The 22633-nt window shown below is 42.5% G+C and overlaps 1 protein-coding gene across 2 annotated transcripts in view; it reads right to left on the bottom strand.

The window, feature by feature from the left end:
* Positions 1-22633, bottom strand: part of MGAM (maltase-glucoamylase) — a 96923-nt gene that overhangs the window by 45412 nt on the left and 28878 nt on the right. For both annotated transcript variants that reach the window (XM_049641983.1, XM_049641984.1), the window contains exons 4-21: positions 21207-21327; positions 19871-19980; positions 19166-19317; positions 18403-18574; positions 16080-16179; positions 13864-13976; positions 13201-13326; positions 11776-11907; positions 11498-11614; positions 9689-9802; positions 8509-8593; positions 6819-6936; positions 5285-5456; positions 3622-3738; positions 2915-3069; positions 1506-1590; positions 708-764; positions 80-204 (exon numbers count right to left, since the gene is read on the bottom strand). In XM_049641983.1, coding sequence (XP_049497940.1) covers positions 80-204; positions 708-764; positions 1506-1590; positions 2915-3069; positions 3622-3738; positions 5285-5456; positions 6819-6936; positions 8509-8593; positions 9689-9802; positions 11498-11614; positions 11776-11907; positions 13201-13326; positions 13864-13976; positions 16080-16179; positions 18403-18574; positions 19166-19317; positions 19871-19980; positions 21207-21327 — 2171 coding nt within the window. The remainder of the gene's footprint in view (positions 1-79; positions 205-707; positions 765-1505; positions 1591-2914; positions 3070-3621; positions 3739-5284; positions 5457-6818; positions 6937-8508; positions 8594-9688; positions 9803-11497; positions 11615-11775; positions 11908-13200; positions 13327-13863; positions 13977-16079; positions 16180-18402; positions 18575-19165; positions 19318-19870; positions 19981-21206; positions 21328-22633) is intronic.

Here is a 22633-nt window from a genome sequence, read left to right as displayed (position 1 = left end):
CCTGGGCAACAGATGGGAACGGCAATGACGAACTTTATCAGCAGCACCCCCCCTAGAGGAAACTCCCGCCGCATTGTACCTGACCACAGTGGTGGTGGCGGGCTGTTGTGTGGGGAATACATGGCCTCCGCGAAGGTGGAGTCCGATTTTGTCTCCAGGAAGTTCCATCTCCACTCTTTGCTTCCTCCATCTCATTCGGGCCCCCTGAGGCAGGCACACAAATCAAGCACCTGTTACGACAGCACATCCATGCCCCCCCTCTTCTCCAGGCGCCGAGTTATCTACAGCTCCCTCTTTCTCCACCCAGCTGAGTTACTGTCTAGTTAGGCAATCGAACGAGAGGAAGGAAAAACAATTAAGAGCAACAGGTTTTGCCATCACTTAGGAATTTGGGGGAGCATTTACACCAGTTCACATACAGCAGATGAACTGACAGTTTTAAACAAGTCAGCTGACTCCTGACCAAGCTGAAATTCCCTATTGGACCCTCTGCCATTTGCCCTTATCTTACTGTTGAATAAAGTATATAAAAGTGGTTTTTTTCCGGATCTCATCATGACTGACATTAAGTGACTTATGCTATGAAATTATAGAAAACATGGCAAAAACACTCCTAGGTGCATGGATAGATGTTCCTGTCTCCAGGGAGGGACCCTGTCTATGCAGCTGTGGTCATGAGGAGTTTAAGAAAAGTCAAAGCTACTTACAGTCTCGTAATCATACCAGATGGCATCGGGCATATAAGCCATCACTTTCTCTGCACCCTGAAATTGAAACAAACTGTTGTTCTTCATGGCCCAGTCTCTGAAGGGTATAAGATGGATTTCTTAGCATTCCCAAGGGAGCTTCTGAACCATATACTGAGAGAGCAAAAACAGCCTTTCTTTTCTCTGTTATCAAACCGTGCCTTTCTTCTAATAGGAATAATAGGAGCAATAACTTGGAAACCCAAAGAAAAATCCCAGTGGAATCCCATTAGGAATAATAATAATATTGAAATACACGTTGTGGCAAAAATTCCAGCTTTACATTAACTCACAAAATCCTCCCAACTGTCCCCAGTGGCGGGTACTCTCATGATCTCACCTTTCCAGCCGAGGAACCATCCCAGACCACAAGGTGCTAAGAGGAAGAGGCAGAGATCACACCCCAATTCCATCCAACCTTAGAGAGGGTGTTGGGCCCCTGCTCCATTCTGCCTCTACCTCAAGGAGTTGTGAGAATGTAATGACGAACAGGACCGTCCCTAAACACAGAGTCCCAGTAGATGCTTCTACCCTGGTTGGACTCTTGGTCAAGAAAAAAGACTCATAGAAAAAAATATGTAAGTAACAGATCCCCAATTTCCCCAAACCTCAGCACACTGTCTTCAGGGCTGACTCAGCCATGGAGGCTGGAAATGGGCTTGGGATAAAAAGAAGATAAATTGTTCCAGGAAGAGAAGAGTTTGGAGGGCAGCAGGAACAGAAGTGGAGGCCATCTGTGTGCCTCTGTGGGTCACTTGCCTCTTCCAGAACTGGAGTGATAAGGAGGCCAGGTCCCCATAAAAACTGTTGGTGTACATCCCACGTGTTGCTGTCCCTGTAGAACCTGGAGATCAGAGAGACGTTCACAGAGATCTGGGTCAATGTTTCCTGACAACTCTCCCCACAACTGTCTAAAACATGCAGGCTGCCTGCCTGCGATAACCCCCTAAATTATTCTGGGACATGTACTTGACCCCTGCCTCCACCACTGTGGCAGACAGACCCACGTCCCCCAATCCGTGAACCCTCCTTTTCTTCCCCCTGGTTGGACACAGGTGTTTATTCCAGGACATATGCTAGGCAGGGTCCAGACTGAAGTCTATTCGCCATATGCCCCTTTAAATACAATGAAAGTGAAGCAATACATCTTAAAGCTTCAGCTGACCATCAAGAAAGAACTGGATGTAATCACAACAAATAGCAAATAATAAAATCCTACTCAAGTCTCTTGTAGGGTAGCTGCCTTATTTTAACAGGGAATTCCAGGAGACGGTAAAAACTGATTCAAAATAATGAATGTATAATAATAGGAATAATAATAATCATAATAGAAGATATGTGCCTGAGGGTCTAGAACATCAGACACTTAAGGGAGTTCACTGAATTTTGACAAGGAAAGACTGTTCCGTGCCCTTTTGTAGAGTTAAGTTGGAGATGCTCATTGGATTGGCTGGCAGTAAAAATTCTGGAATTCTAGAAATCCTCTGTAAAATTCTTATTTTTGTGTAAATGACAAGTTCATCCCAGGGCCTGAACATAAGGCATTACAGAAGAGACCATCCTGTTCAAGTGTTCAAATCCTTTAAACTAGGAATCAAGAAATGAAGGATGACAGAACTTTAATGATTTGTCTAAGATAAAGAGTTCACTGGTGGCAGAACAAAAAAAGATCCCAAAGTTCCCTGATGTTGGTCTAGTTCTATCCCCAAGGGAACAGGCTAAAACACTTAAATATACCTTGGGAACAGCACGTAGGCAGCACTAGCCTTGCAAATACCAATGGACTATTCTATCTATATTAAAAATAGAAGTATTTCACTGTTCACTCCAATATTTTGAAACAGTCCATGTCACCAGTTGCATTAACAAATTTCCCTTTGGGGGCGCCTGAGTGGCTCAGTCAGGTAAGCGTCCAACTTCAGCTCAGGTCATGATCTCACAGTTCATGAGTTTGAGCCCTGCGTTGGGCTCTGTGCTGACAGCTCAGAGCCTGGAGCCTGCTTCAGATTCTGTGTCTCCTTCTCTCTCTCTCTCTCTGCTCCTCCCCTGCTTGCACTCTGTCTCTCTGTCTCTGTCTCTGTCTCTGTCTCTCTCTCTCTCTCTCAAAAATAAGTAAACATTAAGAAAAATTAAAAAAAGCAAAATCCCTTTGGATTAGGGTAACTTACTCATGCAGAAGGGGCCTGGCCACCGTGTCCCCCCGGCTGTGGGCCCAATAGAAGAGGGTATAGAGGTAGGGTAACAGGGTGTAGCGGATGGTAAGGTAGTGCCTGGAGGAATTCAGCAGCAGGGAGGTAGCTCCAAAGGAGGCAGGATCCTGGGCCTGGGAGAAAGGAAAGGTTGCGATTATGATCCAGCTAAGAATGACAGAAGCAACTGGAGAACTCCAGACGCCATTCATCAGAACCAAGAGTTTCGTTCCTGAAAGACCCGGGGCCTAGGGTACCAGCTTCGCCTCTGAGCGGTACGGGTGGCAGGGGGAGATCACTTCACCAAGTAAGTGCCCTTCTTCACCTTGCAGCCTGTCCACCTCCATCACGCTCAGGACAGTTCTCGCAGCAGACTGCCTTTTCAATAGTTTTTAAGTAGTTCCCCCATTTGATTCTCATTACAAAATGAGCAATGTAGATTGAACATACAGACGTTTGATAAAGACCTTCACAGACTCGCCATCTCCCTGACTGCTGCAGTGCAAATAGCAGAGTCTGTGACAGCAGGGCATTTTAATGGCGCATCTTTGGAGGTCCTGGTTAATTGCAAATTAGGCTAAGTGAAGCACCAGGTAGGAGGTCGGCTCAACAGATGTCTTGGCGAGGATGCGGACAGACCCAGCTCTAACGTGTGCCAAACTTATCGTGTCTTCTGGGAGCCTCACCTTGTAGCCTTGGCCATTGTGATTCCTGGAAAATGGATAAAACGCTCCCAGCTGCATCCACCGCCTGCAGAGCTCCTCAGGGGCATCCAATGCAAAGCCACATATGTCAGCACCGACCTGGAGGGACACACAGACAGAATGTACACCTCACTTCCATCATCCTGCTTCCCACTGAACTTTGCCAACTTTTACAGAGGAGGCTTATATAGCGTGATCTGAAATGGGTTACATCCCATGTCCACTCTTTACTGTCAGATGACTGTAAGCTACTCAACCCTTCTGTGCCTCAGCGTCCTCCCTGTGTTAAAGTGGCCGTTAATTAGCTACACGGAGTTTTATGAGATTCTGTAGTGTGGATACTGTAAGTAAAACAGTTGACATGCAACAGTTTTTTGATGAACAGAATGAGAAATACTGTTGATATTATTATTTTGACCACACCACTATCAGAATTAACTTTCCAAAGCCTAAATCGGGTTCCATCACTCACCTATTCAAAACTTTCCAGGGTCTCCATACAGCTGAGCTGGTGGCTCCTCAAAATTGGTTCTAACATACCTTTCTAGCATCACTTACCACTCCAGTCCTACAAACCAATCCTTAGAGCCACATCAATCGCCCCCTTACTGCTCTGCCTCCTGTTTCTTTCTCAATCTGAAAATGACCTTCCCATTAGTCTGATAACATAAACCCACTTTTCAAGGGAAAACTCAAGTGCAACCTTTTGCATGAAGTTTCTCCTGACTCCCTTCCTTGACTCCCTGTTTCTTGTAATTTTGTCAGGATTAGTAAGTCTCTTTCTCAGGATCTCCCTCAACATTTAATTTATATGTCCCTAGCTTACCTATATACATATAAATTTATATAAACATACAAACATTCATAATTTAATATATATATAAAATATATGTAAAATTTGTAAACTTTCAGGGGAAATAGAAGGTGTTTCTGTTACTATATTTATGCTTTTCTCTCCCCCTCACCATGCATACCTACCTTAATACCTTGCACACAGTAAGAGCTCCATAAATATATATGTTGAATTTAACTAAAAGATGTCAAAACCACCTCTAGGGACCTGGCAATGTCATGTTTTCTCGTCTAGGTACTGGATACACAGATGTGTTCAGCTTGTAAAATTCATCAACTGTATACTTAAGTATATGTGTACTTTTTCGTGTATATTATACTTTGATAGAAAAATATTCCAATGGGGGCGCCTGGGTGGCTCAGTCGGTTAAGCGTCCGACTTCAACCCAGGTCACGATCTCGCGGTCCGTGAGTTTGAGCCCTGTGTCGGGCTCTGGGCTGATGGCTCAGAGCCTGGAGCCTGCTTCAGATTCTGTGTCTCCCTCTCTCTCTGCCGCTCCCCCGTTCATGCTCTGTCTCTCTCTGTCTCAAAAATAAATAAACGTTAAAAAAAAATTAAAAAAAAAAAAAAGAAAAATATTCCAATGATATCACTTCAAGGTTGCACTTTCTATCCTAATAAGATAGTGCAGGAAAGAATGTTGTAGTATCAGAGTCATACTGATGTAGATGAAGCCATTGTTCTCAAGACACTAAATCCCTGGGCCAGGAAGGGTAGGAGAGGTGAGCTTTACACTTTGAAAATTTTCTAGGATGAGTCTTTCTGGGAATTGAGGTTGGGACGTGGACTCACCATTGGGATACCAAAAAGGTTGAACTCGAGCATGCCAGGGATAGACCACCGGAGATCATTCCAGGTGGCTGCGTTGTCTCCTAACCAATGGGCTGCAAACTTGCCAGATCCCGCAAAGGTCGAACGGGTTATAATGAAGCTTCTCTTATTAGGGAACACAGTCTTGACAGCTCTAGAAGGGGAGAAATGCTTAAGTAGTCAGTGTGTGACCTTAGCGTGTCTCAACCTAGCAGATACAGTGATAATGCCGAGGATCTCAAAAGTTCATACCTCATTCTCTTTCAGCTCCTTCCTAGTAGGGTCAGAGTTGCTGTGGAAGTAGGCTGCACCTTTACGTATGTTTACATTTTGTTTTGCTTTGTCTTAAGGTGTTTTATGTACATTATTAAATCCATAATGCCCAAGATTTTTAAAAGCAGCCTTGAAAAGGCTAGTAACTAGAGGTATACAATTTTTATGGAACAAAGGTGAAATCTACCTTTACATAGATGTATGTCCATGGATCTTTCACACTGTGTGATTTTAAACATACACAAAAATGAATTTATGAACAGCCTTTTAGAACTTAAATTCTTTTAAAGTAGAAACACTTCACTCGTAATTTTGTAGTATAAAGACATTTTAAATGTATAGATGCATGTGTGTACTTTTATAACTATAAATATATATCATCTATATTTTAGAAGTCTATGCATATATTAAAAACTCACTCTATAATATTTTATTTTATTTTATTTTTTTTTTTTTTTTTCTGTTATTTATTTTTTTGGGACAGAGAGAGACAGAGCATGAACGGGGGAGGGGCAGAGAGAGAGGGAGACACAGAATCGGAAACAGGCTCCAGGCTCCGAGCCATCAGCCCAGAGCCTGATGCGGGGCTCGAACTCACGGACCGCGAGATCGTGACCTGGCTGAAGTCGGACGCCTAACCGACTGCGCCATCCAGGCGCCCCACTCTATAATATTTTAAACATCTTTCAAGAAGGCTAAACTTATTCTATGACTTTGCTAATGACTGAATGTGGTTTCAGTCTGGCTTCCTGATGCCATAGCTACAGTAAGTGCAGTCAATTCTCAGGACGTTTTCCTCACTGTAGAATTTGAGTCTATACACAAAGGTGGACACAGCAATGTATAAGGATGCTAAGCCAGTATCTAAAACCCTGAGGCACATCCCCTCCTGTCTATACAGTGTGGCACAGAGGAAAATAGATGGACCTTGGACTCATGCAAAACTGAGTTTAAATTTTGTTTTTACAATGTATCAACTATTTGCCCTTGGTCAAGTTACCTCTCTTTATTTCTTCCAACCATCCATTCATTCATTTATTTATTCATCCATTCTCTCATTTTATACATTCCACAAATATTTATCAGATTTCTTCTTCCCTATGGGCCAGGTGGTTTCTCCATTCATTCAGTATTAATAACCATATTTATCTTTCAGAGTTTTTAAAAACAACACCCTGGCAGCTGGCACCTAACGAGATCAATAATTTCATGGTGTATTGAGTCATAGCAACAGGGGCCTTACTGTGTGGTGGCAATCGCCATGGAGTAGCCGTACAGATTGTGGACATCGTACTGCTTGCCCCAGTGCTGCACTGCATCCATGCAGAGGCTCCTGCAGAACAGGTACCCATCCAGGATTCCTGGGGCAAAAGAGGGAGCAGTCAATGAGAGCCTGAGATGCACGTTCCCTGCTCCTTGACTACTGCAGAACCTGAAATGGTGGCACTCTGGGCGGGGCTTATTGTGGCCATCCTGTAAATGATCACACCACTTCCTCACTACCAGAGGGTTATACATTTGCAGTAGTTTCTCTGATATATAAATAAATTGTGCCAACCCATGCACATTCTTCCACCCCGGGTGTTCATGTGACTACAGGCAGGCATCTGGAAGCCAGAGGATTCAATTAGATTTGAGACTGAAACTGAATTCTTCAAACCGAGCCAAATTATGTGGTTCGAGAACAGAAATATTGGATGAAAGAGTAAATTCATTGTTCACCCCTTGTCTTCAGACAAGATAGCATAAAGGCTGACTCCCCAATCTCTTTCATGCACCCGTTCTTTTCTGCTCCCATTGTACCATTCTGACTGATCCAAATTACCTTTGCATCTTAACTACTGCAATGGTTTCTTAATAGCTTATTTACTTCCAATCGACTGATCTTCTAATTCATACTCATACTAATGTCAGATTAATATTTCTAAAACCATTTGATTATCATATTTCCCTTAGACTAAAACATAAATAGTTTCTGTCACCAAAAGAATGAAGTGCTAACTCTGTAGCTCCCCCACCCAAGTTCCTGGCCCATCTGCCCCAATTTCCTATTTTTTTCTTTTTCTTTTTTTGAAAGAGAGAGAGAGAGAGAGAGAGAGAGAGAGCTGGGGAGGGGCAAAGAGAGAGGGGGGAGAGAGAATCTTAAGCAGACTCTACACCCAGCTCAGAACTTGATCTCATTACAATGAGATCACAACCTAAGCCGAAATCAAGAGTCAGTCACTCAACCAACTGAGTCACCCAGATACCCCCATTTTCCCATTTTCTCACCAGATTGGAAGTATTCCTAAGACACTATAATGCTAGCACCTCATTCTTCCCTTAATCAAGATGAAATGTGTCTGTGAGCCTCTAGCTTTCTTCAAACTATGATAAATGCCATAATTCTGGGGCCATACCCTGAGCGATGGTGGTGTTCAAAGTTCCATCAGAGCTCACCAGCATCATATTCACTGACTCTGACTTTGACCTTCAAGGCCATGGGTTCTGGCTTTTTTTCGTCCTTATGGTTCATGTCTGTTCTTCACACTCTTGAAGTCACCAAACTTCACTGTCATCCACAGACCAAGCCTGGTTACCTGGTCTCTCTCTGCTAAGTCCTGATGACCTTCGGGCGTATGCACTCGAGAGCAACACAAACTAACCACTAGCCTCTGGCTTCTGCACTGTATCTTCTCTTGACCTTCCCCTAGAAACAGCTCAGACTGTAGGTGGAAAGACTAGATGGCCCCCTTCAAATTTATACCTTATTCAGGAAAGGATGGAGTGCTTCAATTTTTCTTTCCTAATTTCCTGTATATATTACCCACATTAGCCCCTGCCTATGCAGATTTATGTCCAAACTCCCTTGCCAGGCTGTTCATATCTATCCTTATGAATTAAAAATGCCAACTATGCATCGCCACTTTAATCACACTACCACCAAGACTTACTGGGAGTGAATGGGGGGTAATTTAGGTTGCTCGTGGAACATCCTGAAACAGAACCATCAACGAAGTTGGAAACTTCATTCATATCCTACAAAACAAAGAACAAAACTACCACTAAGGAAAAGTAACTATGTTGTACTGATGTTTGCCTTCCCCTTTTTTTGAGGATTCAGAGAAATGATTCCAGATATTTTGTCTTTGAAGAGGTCCTTATGCACATGGAGGGAAATAGATGATCCTGTCTTCTCTACCCATTGAAGGCTTCACAGAGAAGGTTCTCAAAATCCCTTCAAAATGCTGTATGTCTATAATTACAAAAAAAATGAAAGATTTCCAAAAACATTAGGCAAAAAAAGATTTCAATTTATATGATTCCATATATATCAACTTACACATTCTCTATATATCCAAATATAGTTACAAATGCACACACATATCAATACACACACACACACACACACACACACACACACACACACACACACACAAATATACCTATTTGGAGACAGTGAGGGGGAGAGCCTGTGCCAACAGATGGGCAAGTGAGCTGTCCGGGAAGACGCACACCAAAATGTCGATGATAGATGTCTTTGGCTGACAACATCTTAGAGGGTTTTTGCTGTCATCTTTTTAGCATTCTGTATTGTTAGAATTTTCTACATTTCTCTTATAAATAGAAAAAAGTTTAGCTCTAGAGCTCCCCCAGTTTTGCTGAACATCTGCTGCTTTGCGTTTGGTTTCCTTTGGTATTATACATGACATTTGTCCTTACCACAGCCATAGTTTGGTCATGCACCTGGGTACTTTGGTTCTGGCCAATTTGTCCAACGTGTCCAAATGAAAGAGCCCCAAACTGGCAATCAAACAATCTGTGTCCTTTGTGACAACGTAAGGCATCTATGACCTATTTTTACTTCATTCAGCTCATTCCTTTTTAAAAGAAGAGCTGGATTCAGAAAATAAAAAACAAATTTCTGAGTTTACTTCCAGATCTAATGATCTGATTTAGGTCCTAAGCTACATGTTTTGGTAAGATTATTTACATACTAGGATTGGGAATATTAGAATTATTGCCATATGTGCTTTCCTTTCTTCCTATTCCCAGTGTGTTCCTTGACTCAATGATATAGATACATGCCGTGTGAACATTAGTCACCAAATATTCAAAATATTAAGAACTCACAATCCAGATTCCATCAAACTCCACTTGCTTGTAGAAAAGCTCAAATTCCTTTGCCCACCAAACAGCACAGTTGGGGTTGGTATAATCAGGAAACACAGTTTTTCCAGGCCAGACCTAGAGGAGAAAAAGAAAAACATTGATCAGAGTCAATTAAATGAATATAGAGTAAAATAGAGCACTTTGCAGAGATTCCTAATGTGGTCATGGCAATCACGGTGTCCAGGTACAGGTTCTTTCCAGTTAGGAATGTGAAGCACTCTGGATACTTAGAGTAAACATCAGGAGGATGTGATTGGTCACTTGTGGAAAAACACATTTTAAAAAATGGTTAAGCCCTTGGGGCGCCTCGGTGGCTCAGTCAGTTAAGTGTCTGACTTTGGCTCAGGTCATGATCTTGCAGTTTTTGGCTCAAGCCCCACATTGGGCTCTGTGCTGACAGCTCAGAGCCTGGAGCCTGCTTTGGATTTTGTGTGTGTCTCTCTCTGTCCCTCCCCCACTCACACACTCTCAGTCTCTCTCAAAAATAAATAAGAATTAAAAAATTATAATTAAATAAATAGATAAATAAAAAATGGTTAAAACCTAAATGATTGAATCCATGGACCCAGCATCATCTATCTCATTAATCTTCACCTCTGACCTCTGCTTCACCGTTCCCACTCACTTTGTCTAGGCCCAGGCCCAGGATGGTAAATGTGGGAGAGTCCCACTGAAATGTCAACTGAGCTGTTACAAGTTGTGGGTTTGCAGCATCAATTCCTCTTCTGTATTCCCTGCTATCTGCTTTCTCTCTGACACAGGGTCAACAGAAGCAGTAGAAGAGAACCAGCAGGAAAAACAAAAACAAAAACAAAGTGACCCAGCAGAGGGGCACCTGGGTGGCTCAGTGGTTGAGCATCCAACTCTTGATTTCGGCCCAGGTCATGATCCCAGAGTCATGATCTATGCATCGGGCTCCACACTGAGTGTGACACCTGTTCAAGATTCTTTCTCTCGGGAGGGGGGTGGGGGAGGGAGGTGGTGCTGGGTGGCTTAGTTAGTTGAGCATCTGACTCCTGACTTCGGTTCAGGTCATGATTTCACAATTCGTGTGTTCGAGCCCTGCATTGGGCTCCATGCTGGCAGCAAGAAGCCTGCCTGGGATTCTTTCTCTCCCTGTCTCCGCCTCTCCCCTGCTTATGTGTGCTCGCTCGCTCGCTCTCTCTCTCTCTCTCTCTCTCTCTCAAAATAAATAAACTTTAGAATAATTGAAAAAAAAAAAGATTCTCTCTCTCCCATGCTCTCACTCACATTCTCTCTCTAAAATAAAAAAAAAGAAAAGAATTGAACCAACAGATAACACCCTTGTGAAAACATGGACGAGTAAAAGTTTGAGGCAGAGGTAGTCAAACTGGTGAAATACTACAAAGAAACAGAGTACAAAGTGGAATGAAATGGTTCCATTGGATCTGGCAGTTAGGAGGTATGTGGCGGTATCCATCAGGGTAGCACCAGTGACATGGAGGGGAGGACAGCCACCTACAGTCAGCTGGAGAGGGAAGGGGCGTGAGGGTGAGGACAGGGTATTCAGTGTGCAGGCTATTGTTTAAAGGACTTGGCTGTGAGGGGAATGCATGAGTGAGATGGCTGGTAGGTGTCTGGGGATGAGACGACAGGGGCAAGTTTATCCCCACCATGTGTATAAGGCATCTGAAAGTGTCCAACAAGACAACTACACACACACACACACACACACACACACACACACACACACACACACTGCCACAGCCCCTGTGCCAGCACCAGCCCCCATATCCCCCATTCAATTACCTCCCCAATGAGTGGAGTCACCCCATCTGAAACATTCACCCATATCTTCGCATCTGAACCCCTGTCATACGGGCCATAGGGATTGCTTGGGGAAGAGTTGTTGGAGATGGCTGGATCCTAAGAAGAGGAAAAATACAATGAAGGACCCAGCTTCAAGCTTGAGGCACAGAAAGGAGGTTGGGAATTGGGGCGGGGGGGGGGGGCGGGGGAGAGGGAGGTGGATGTATGACAAGGAAGAGCAAGCACCTGACCTGGAGGACAAAGAGGGCGGCACGTACCACAATGATGACCAATTTCTGTCCGTTATTGTGTAACTCCTTCACAAACTCAGGGAAGCCTTTAAAATTTACTGGGTCATAAGTGAAGTCCTTCCTCTCGTCCATATAATCAATATCAGCATGCTGAACATCCTGAAAGAATACACAAAGTCCACAACCTTGTGCTCAGGAATTTCCCTGTTCGAATGACTCAGTCCTATTATCATTGTTATTATCCACAATACACACTGACTCTGTGCTGTGCCCTGCACAGGGTTCTGGATCGGTCCCTGGCATCTAGGTGCTTTTCCTCCAATAGTAATTTCAAAAACAGAGGACCCATTGTTTTCCCTAAGACCTGACTCCCACCCCTGGAATCAGGTTAACTGCATCATCTGACCTTGCTGCCTGGCCCTCTGGCCTTAAAAGCCATTCTAACAAACAAGCCACAACAACTACAACAAATCACTAAGGCTGTCAAAAACATATCCATACCTATATCCTACGCCATCCACAAGACAAGGGGGAAGAAGGGGCTGTCTGTCCCATGTCTCCCACATTGTACTGCCCCACATTTTGTTTCATTGCTTCTCTCGTAATTCAAGTTTTCTTTGGCACCTATTTTTTCCTAATTTGGCCTGTATGAAAATAGTGGAGCCCGGAATGAAATGGACTCTTGCTCTAGGACGTATGTATCTGGGGTTGGGGAGAGAGGAGTGTTATTCCAGACACTACTGGGTTCTTCCCATTGCAAAACCTCACTCTTGAAAAACCTCACTCTCCCTGATATACCAGATACATTCAGATGTGACCACCCAAAATATAAAAATATGCTATTATCATGTGTATGTACTATGCACTTTTGCTCACTGAAACTAGGGAAAGAAATCCTTTGAGAATTCAAATAAAAACACATTCTATAAATGTAGTCAATAGAGTAAGCATAAGAAAGTTTTGCTAATAAAATGTTATAAGAAAAACAGAGACTGGGGTGCCTGGGTGGCTCAGTTGGTTAAGCATCTGACTTCGGCTCAGGTCACCATCTCATGGTTTGTGAGTTCGAGCCCCCCACATCAGGCTCTGTGCTGACAGCTCGGAGCCTGGAGCCTGCTTCAGATTCTGTGTCTCCCTCTCTCTACCCCTCCCCAGCTCGCACTCTCTCTCTCTCTCAAATATCAATAAACATCAAAAAAAAATTTTTAAAGAAAAACAGAGACAAACATATTGCCTCCTAACTCCAAAATTGTGGTCTCTACTATTTCCTACTAAAAAGAACTAGTTCCTTAAAGGAATGGCTAGCCCAACAAAATGTCTAGCCTTCTGAATAGATAAAAATCTTTGTATTGTATATTTAAAAAAAAATTCAGGGGGAGACAGTATAAACAGTTTTATTTATTCCCCAAGGGAATTCCTTCATTACTGGAAGATGTTTAAAGCCTTACTTACATAAGGAAGCTGTGCGGCACGGTTTCTCTCCACGACTTCTCTCATGCTCTGTAGGGTTCCATAATCATACCGACTGAGATGAAATCCAAGTGCCCAGTATGAGGGAAGGGCTGGTCGTCCAATGAGCTGATAGAAGTATGTGAAATAAAAGTTAGCAAATACTCTATTTTTTAAAAGTTTTATTTATTTTAAGAGAGAGAGAGAGAGAGAGAGCAAGTACAGGATCAAGAGAGGGGCAGCAAGAGAGGGAGAGAGAGAATCCCAAGTAGTCTTCATGCCTAGTGGGGAGCCCAATGCCCAGCTCAATCTCACCACCATGAGATCATGACCTGAGCCAAGATCAAGAGTCAGGTGCTTAACTGACTGAGCCACCCAGGCACCCCGCAGATGCTCTATTTTAAACAAAACTTTGTAAGCATTGATTGGGTGGCATAAGACATATTCCATTTCCCAAGATACCATTTCCTAATGTTAGAATATTAGTCTATTTTCCTAGCCCCTTTTATAAATCATTGAAGGTAGGGTCAATTTATAGTTGCAGATTTACAGCAGCAACTTATAATAGCAGATTTTTTGTGACTCGTGCTTGCCTATTAAATTCACTTTTCTTTGTACTATTTAGGATTTATTTCCTCAGTCATAATCATGATATCATAAGTTTACCTCTAGATATTCTTGAACAACTTGCTCTGGAGTGTTTCCCAAAAACACATAGAAGTCGAGGATGCCTCCGATGGTGCGGTAAGTGACAGCTGGGGCGGGCTGGAGGGCAACCTCTTGCAAGATTAAAAGCGAAAAAAATAAATATTAGAATTTACTCTAGTTTTAATTACAAAGTTTTAGACTGCAGGATCCTCAATCATCTGAATATTAATAAAGTGAATCCAGTGCCTCAAATTTTGTATACAAAGAGGCACACTTCTGCTGATCGAGTCTGCCCTCACAGCACGGGAAAGGCAACGCATTTGTTCTGAGAACAGATCTCAATAATTGGTGATTAGAGTGTCTTCACTCCCTATGTCAGGATTCAGGCTTTCATGAAAAAGCAATCAATTTCTTGAAAGGGTCCAGATAAGCCACTGTAGCACAGAAGTTATTTCAAGCTGAAAACATTTGAGTTTCCGAAATCCCTTATCAACCAAAAAGCAGGGCTTCCAGAATAACTCGCTTGTCATAAATTCCCACCCCTGGAGAGACAAAACTTCGGCACCACACCCAAGCAGACATCGTCACAAGAATATTCTATCTTCCCACTAAGGGCTCATTATCTTTCCAAAAAGTCTTTTGGTTTTTCATAAGTGTCCTTTCTTCCCCTCCCATTTATGTATCAGGGTAGAATATAAGCCCCAAGTTCTAAACACCCCTCTGAGTTACTCTTGGCTGAGCATTCTTCTGTATTCCCATGTTGCACATGTAAATAAACTGTCTTTTCTCTTGCTAGCCCATCTCTTGTCAGTTTGATTCACAGGCCCCCAAATACCACACTGATGAGGGCAAGAGGACAAGTTTTTCTTCTCTGACATTCACAGCTACAAAACACATTGCTCCCACCCCATGCCCCATCATCACTGCAGCTATGGAACCCAATTAGATACACTGAGGTACTAGCCTCAGTTAATCTCACATCAAGCAAAAGCCAAGTTAAAAAAAAAGTCAGAGATTATAAATTCAAAATCCCTCTAAGCCCCAGTCACTGTTCTCAGAGGCAAAGTCTCCCCATAGCCTTGGTTTGCATTTAGGAATAAAAGAATAAAAACATTCAAGATCTATTGAAATGTACTCTTCGGTCACAAGAATAACTCACATGGAATATCTAGGATCCTGGGACCTTTCCCTTTAAGCCTCACTCAACCTGTTTTCTGGTTCCTTTCAACACCCTGAAATAATTGTACAATCCCTGCACTAACTCAGTCTATTCTTAGACTATTAGGTATCTTAGAATCATGTTAAGTCACCTAGAGTGGGTCTCAAACAATCGGTAGTAAAGGATCAGAGCTTTACTTTTTAATTTGCAATTCTTTGCAACCTGATGCTTTTGTAAAATAGTGTGAAAATTAACAGGAAAGGGTTCATGCATGCCCTTGGATGCTACAGCAATGTTTACTTTCCATTTCTAGACTCAGTTGAGTCTAGATCTCAGTTGATCTCTAGATCTCAGTTTCTTCAGTTGAGAAGAGGGTAGGGATCAATACCATCAACCCTGGAAAATTCTAACACATCTCCTCTTCCCATGTAGTGATTGATTCATGACCCCTGAGATCCACTGTTACTGGTACAAGCAGAAAAAAAAGTTGGGAACCAATGATCCAGTCTAAACCTTTAAAGATGGGGAAGCTAGCAGACTTCTTGGAGTCCTATGATGTTACAATGTTTTTTCTTAAACAAACTGATCTTACTGTGGATGACCTTGCCACTCCACTTCACCTTGCTATCTTTGGATTATCTAAATGAAATATTCACTGCCCAGTTGTAGCTCCCTGGTTAGGCCCTGCTACTGTCATCGTAGGCCCAGGGCAATTGGCTGTTTCCTACCAGAGTTTATATCAACCACTATACTGGATGAGTCTAAAGAAGGAAAAGAACAAATTGGTAGAAACTGCCTCTGAGTAGATTATAGAATAATAGGCTTAGTTGTTCTAACTCTATAATAGAAAAATATTCCAAAAGAGGCAACCAGATTCAGGAAAATCATAAGCTAGGAGAGAAAGCCTTATTCGTGGCTACCATACAACAACCGGTAATGAAGTAGGGAAGAGACGATCAGAGAACATAGCCCCTGAGCTGTGGTTCAGCCATTCCTAAAGGGCTCCACTGCTCTTATCACAGGCCTGAAAATTGCTCTTATGCATTCTTTCATGAATATTTCCTTAGTTTTTTACCCATGGCATTGCTATTCATCAGAAACACTCCAAAGGACAATCCGCTAGCATCTTCAAGACACAGGAAGAATGTCTGTGTACCATACAAGTTAGTTCCATCCTGCAGAAAGAAAATGAAAAATAAAAAATTTACCATCTAACAATCTAAACCGCAAATGGCTGGAAATGACCTAAGAAATCAGTGTTAATCATGTGAGTAATTGACAGGGACCTCAAGGTCAAAGAAGAGACAAATCTTTTTTTTTAATTTTTGTTTTTTTAACGTTTATTTATTATTGAGAGACAGAGAGACACAGAGCATGAGCAGAGGACGGGTAGAGACAGGGGGAGACACAGAATCTGAAGTAGTAGGCTCCAGGCTCTGAGCTGTCAGCACAGAGCCTGACGCGGGGCTCGAACTCACAACCACCCAGGCACCCCAACAAATAAATCTTTAAAATATCAAGTTTAGGGGTGCTTGGGTGGCTCAGTGGGTTGAGCATTCAACTTCCACTCAGGTCATGATTTCACAGTCGCGAGTTCGAGTCCCACATTAGGCTCTGTGCTGACATCTCAGAGCCTGGATCCTGTTTCCAATTCTGTGTCTCCCACTCTCTCTGCCCCTCCCCACTCATGCTCTGTTTCTCTCTCACACACAAATAAATAAAGATTAAAATAATAATAATAATAAAATAAAATATCAAGTCTACATTTAGTTGATGTCAGCCAAGTGAATTATAGTTCTTTTATTGAATGAGCCAGCTATGACCATTTACCTAGTAGAAATGTGAAAGCCTGTGATATCTGTTAAAATGTGGGAGAACAAGAATTTGGAAGCTGTAGTTCAAAAGGTCTCTTCTCTCAAAGAAGCTTAACCTAACCACATCTGCAAAAGCTCCATCAAGCCTTAATATGAATCAAACATCTTTCTAACGTACAACTATATCGAGCTCTACTCAAGATAGCTGGTCTTCCAGTCTTCAGAACAGTAGACTTGAGAACTTAAGCTGATTTTCTAAGACTTTAGAACAGTAGTTCTCAACCTGGGCTGCATCCTAGCCCAGTTAAAATAGAGTTACTGTGGGTGGAGAGTTTGTTAAATGTCTCCAGGTGATTCCAATGTGTAGTCATGCTTGAAATCACTGCTCTAGAAAAGCAGTTCTCAAAACTTGGTGTGCATAGAAATTACATCGGGGGCACCTGGGTGGCTCAGTCAGTTAAGTGTCCAACTTTGGTTCAGGTCATGATCTCGTGGTTTGTGAGTTTGAGCCCTGCATTGGGCTCTGTGCTGACGCTCAGAGCCTGGAGCCTGCTTTGGATTCTAGGTCTCTCTCTTTCTCTCTCTCTCTGCCCCTCCCCAGCTTGTGCTCTTTCTCTCTCTCTCAAAAATAAACATTAAAAAAAATTGAAAGAAATTATATATGAATGTTAGTTAAATGCAGTTTTTTGTTTCTTGTTTTTTGTTTTTTAGAGAGAGGTAGAGAGAGTGCACATGCAGGGGGCGGGAGGTGGGGGAAGAGGAAGAGAGGAAGAAAGAGAATCCAAAGCAGGCCCCACACTCAGCACAGAGACCAACACAGGGCTCGATCTCATGACTCTGGGGTCATGACCTGAGCCTAAATCAAGAGTCAGATGCTCAACCAACTGAGCCACCCAGTAACGCCTAAATGCAGATTCTAATTCAATAGATGGAAGAGGGAGCTTAGAGCCCACATTTCTCACATGGTGATGCCCATTTGAGTAGCAAGGATCTGAGGGTCTTCATCAGATAACCATCACCAGTCATTCACAGATGGATGAGCTGCTTTGACTCATCACCTTTTCTGTCCTTCTGATAGGCATGTGGTAGAACAAGGGCATGGGCTTTCCATTAGACGGGCCAGGGATGAGATCCTATTTTTGTTACTTCAAACTTTTTTTTTAAACATTGGGCTATTTCTGAGCCTCAGTTTCTCACCTGTTAAATGGAATAAATTCGACGTATGTTTTTAGAGTTCTTTCGGTAAATAGAGATGCTATATAGCAAGAATCACTTAATCAATCATTTCAATGATCTCCTTTATCCAGACTGTTCTAGAGACTCTGTATCTATAAATTCCTTTAATTCCTATCACAACCCTATGAGGGGAGTATATTCCCCCCATTTTATAGATGAGAAACTGAGGACCCGTACAGGTAACTTGCCTGGAACCACAAAACTGGTGAGTGGCAGGCAGTGTCAAAATGCAAACCTCAACAGCCTCACCCCAGAGTCTCACTCAACTATCATCCTACACTGCTAGCAGTGACTGTCAAGGATGAGTCTATGACCTTCAGTGCAGAGGGGGCCATCCTGAGAGCTTACCCCATTGGGGATTGTGTCCCTGGCAAACATGGACCAGGTCTTCCAATTCATGTCATGCCGGTACTGTCGGTGCACCTGTTCTCCCAGACCATACACGTTAGGACTGGGCAGTCGGATGGAGAACTGCAGGAACTGATCGGCAAACAGGAGGGGTCCGATGCTTGAGTCCAACCTAGACGTCGATGCAAAATGCAGGGACAGGTGGGCAAGTGGAGTGGAAAGGACACGACCTCTTAGTAAAGTGTCCTCTATGTTTTGATGACTCAATATCCCCTATTTAACTGGCCCCATTTGCCCTTCTGTGATTTTTTCCCATAGATGCCAAGAGATCAGGACTTCTTTTTCCCATAGACACCCTACTGCGTGACCAAAATACTATTCTTACATTATAATAGATGTTCCGTAAATAGTTACTGGTGGACACATGGTCAGATGGATGGAGGAAAGGGGGAAATAAAGAGGAAAAACTGAGCACACAGCAGGAAAAATGGAAAAAAGGACACAGCCCAGTGCCAGGCCTATAATAAGTGCTTAGTAATAACCACAACAACAAGAAAAGAAGGGAGGAGGAGGAGGAAGAGGTGGAGGAGGGGGAGGAGAGAGGAAGGCGGACAAAAGTATACATTTGGAGACAGTCTGTTCACCAACAGTGGGCTTACAACCTTCAGGAATGTGAAATGCATGTACCCTTCTTCCTTAGGCTTGCAAACCTCCCTCCCCCCGTCCTTCCTACTCTGATCCCCAGAAGGTTTTCAAAACTTACAGGACACGATTATTGCTTCTTCTGATCACGTTGATGCTAAATGGCTGTTTGGAGACAACAACCTCATAGGTCAAAGGAGAAGCAGCATTTCCTTTGAAGGGTTGCACATGTTCATGGGGCACTTCGTACCTGTCCTTGCTCTGGTCGGTCAACTGGCCAGAGACATGAAGGAAAAGAAAGTCAAAATGGAAACTTCTCAGTATTTCCAAGATAGAAGCCTCCCTACCAACAGCAGTGCTCCCCAATGTCTATGCTCACAGTACTGAACTCAGGAACTGATCCAAATGGCATTATGTCTGAGGTAGATGTACCCATTATATTACCAAGTCAAATGGTTAACACTTGGGCAGAAGTTAGTCTTTTGGTAGAAATACACATTGTAAGTCTACAGAGAAGGACTATCTCTAGAGTTTGCACAGCTGTGATAATTCTTTCCTTTTTCCCTCCTGAATACATTTCACATGGTCTCAAGGACACATATATGAAAGCCAAGTTTTACCAGTTGACTCTATAAAATATATTCAGGAGGCAGTCACACTGAAGGAAGGCAACAGATGCCTTCAACATATAGGTACTAGGTAAGAATAATGTCAGTAGAGAAAAAAACCTCCATTAGCAGCATTGTCTATTTTGTAGTAACTGTGGTTATCAGGTAGAGAACAAGAACATTTCAAAAAGATGTTTAAAGAATAAAGAAATCACAACCTTAAAGTGGAAACGGTTGGCTGTCTGGTATTCTGCTGTGAGAAGGACACTGTTGACATCATTTCCAAACAGGGATGGAGAAGGCAACCTGTCCAACTGGGCTGTGAATCCTAGTATGTAGAGGGGAAAAGGTTTACATAGCTGTCTGTGTAAACTAGCAAACAATAGCTAATACAAATTAAGCTTTATGTCAAATGGACTGTCGGCCTTTTTTTCTTAAAAGGGAAGAGATAGATATACACCTGTCATATGCACATATTACCTTGGGCCAGATTGTGAATCTGGGTACTGTCACTTCCCTCTAAAACTCATGCCTCTCTTACAAAATCTGCTTAAAATCTCCCATGCAAAGGCCTAATTCTCTTTCAATCAGTCCATCAGCCATTCTGTGTTAATCATATACCCTTTGCACACTTGGCCTTCGATTTATATATATATACTCTGTTCATTCTCAGTTATTCTCATGTTACATTACAGGTGATCATATACACTGATGCCATGTCCCATGTTCTGTGATAAGGCAGGTGATAATTGAGACCTTATTAGTAAAGGCCATCAGGCCAAGAGCCTTGGAGGGGCAACGTGCCCCTTCCTTTATGCTAACAGCCTCCCCAAAGTAGTCACCCTCTGTTAACCTCCAGAATGTTCATTAGTATCCCTACATTTTAGGGTGGGAGAAAGAAGAGAAGGTGTTTAGTTCATAAATACTGACATTGACATAAAATGTGTATGAAATTGTAATTGTTTCCATATCAGCAAAATCACGTTATATTAGAGTTGTAAGCAGTCTCAGAGGTTACTAAGTTCAAACCCCTCTCTTTAAAAGTTAGAAACTTGGGGGCGCCTGGGTGGCTTAGTCCATTAAGCGTCCGACTCTTGATTTTTGGCTCAGGTCACGATCTCGCAGTTCATGGTTTCAAGCCCTATGTCTGTCTCTGTACTGGCAGTGCGGAGCCTGCTTGGAATTCTCTCTCCCTCTCTCTGCCCCTTCCCACTCGTGCTGTCTCTGTCTCTAAACAAACAAACAAAGAAACAAACAAACTTTAAAAGTTAGAAACTTGGGGGCCAAAGAGCTCACAATGTTTGTACAAGGTTACCAAGGGACATAAAGGTAGAGCCAGGAATAGAACACGCCTTCTAACTCCCAAGATTGGATTTTTTTTTCTTGATGCCGAAAGGGATTGTCACCCTTGCCTTAGAGCAGTGCCCACTTTCTGTCACCTGCAGTCGCGTGGCTGTGCAGGGTGATACTCTGCATGCCACTAAGGCTTTCCTTTGCTGCAAACAGAGCCAATGTCCAGAGGATCTGGAGCTCCTGCCTCATTGTCTGGCTTACCTGCATTTGTTTTTACAAGGTCACCCTCCATTTGATAACCATGGCTTTTAGAATAGTAGCACCAGGGCACACTTATGGTCCCCTGCGGTCTCCAGCAGCACCCACGCTGATCACATGTGGCCTAAAATAAGAGATTTGTCAAGTAATTTATAGAACATTATCACTTACAAATAAAATTTCAGCTTGTGGTATCATTAACCTCGCTTTACAATGATATTTAGAGACATTGTGCCATATCTCAGTCAATGCACACCTTGTACTCAAAGACTAATTTTTATGGCCAATGTCCTATCCTGCTAGTGTTATTATATAATGATATAGGGAATGCAATGCAGTCCCATATCTGCCATCACAACAAAACTGATAAATTTATTTAAATATCCTAAACTACAATATAGGTATATCACCAGTAACCCAAAATTACAAATGAAGCTTCATTTATACTGGTTTTGTTTTTTCAGAAAAAGGACCTTGCTTTATTCAGAAGCTTTGAAATCAAATCAGTTTTCTTTGACTTTTAAACACATCTATTGTGTGTGTGTGTGTGTGTGATGTATATGGATGGAAAGATAGATAATAGATAGATAGATAGATAGATAGATAATCTCTCAACGTCCCCAAAGGTAGAAAGTAATTGTTCCTTGAAACCCAAATACAGTCTAATTTTTAGTTAAGAAAAGTGCCTGCCTTATACCACAATTAAAGACAGAATCCAGTGGAGACTAAAATGAATGCAATCCCTTTCTCACTTCAACTAATTTATTTGAGAGAAGCAACCAAGTTAACTATAAACAAGTACAAAGAAACCTCTTCCTCTTGAGTGTGAACTAGACCTAGTGACTTGTAACTAATAGAATAACACAAAAATAATGGGATATTGCTTCTAATATTAGATTACAGAAAGATGATGTCTCCTGTCTTGCTTGCTCTCTTTCCCTTGCTCTACTGGAGCCCTCACTCTGGGGAGGCGAGACGTATTGTGGATGGAACCATATGGGAAGGAACTAAGGGAGGTCTCTGGCCAATGGCCTGCTAGGAACTGAGGTTCTCATCCAGCAACACTGGAGGATCTCAATCCTGCCAACAATCACATGAATGAACCTGAAAAGTATTACACCACAGCCCCAGCAGACACCTTGATTGCAGTCTTCTAAAAGACTTTGAGCCAAAAGCACCCAGCTACATCAAAGCCAGATTTGTGACCATAAAAAAAATGTGAGAAAAGATTGTTTTTGTGTTAAGCCATTAAATTTGGGGATAATGTCACAAAGCAATAAATAACTAATACATCCCACTACACAGATTTTACAGATGAAGAACCTCAGACAGACAGAGGTTCACAGAGGTGAACTGACCTGCCAAAGGTTACTTAGTTAGCTATTGAGAAGGCAAGGATCAAAACTTAGTTCTCTGGTATCCGTTGCCTT

This window comes from Panthera uncia, chromosome A2 (assembly GCF_023721935.1).
Source record: "Panthera uncia isolate 11264 chromosome A2, Puncia_PCG_1.0, whole genome shotgun sequence".
Classification (NCBI taxonomy): Eukaryota; Metazoa; Chordata; class Mammalia; order Carnivora; family Felidae; genus Panthera; species Panthera uncia.
This window is presented reverse-complemented; position numbering and strand designations above follow the sequence as displayed.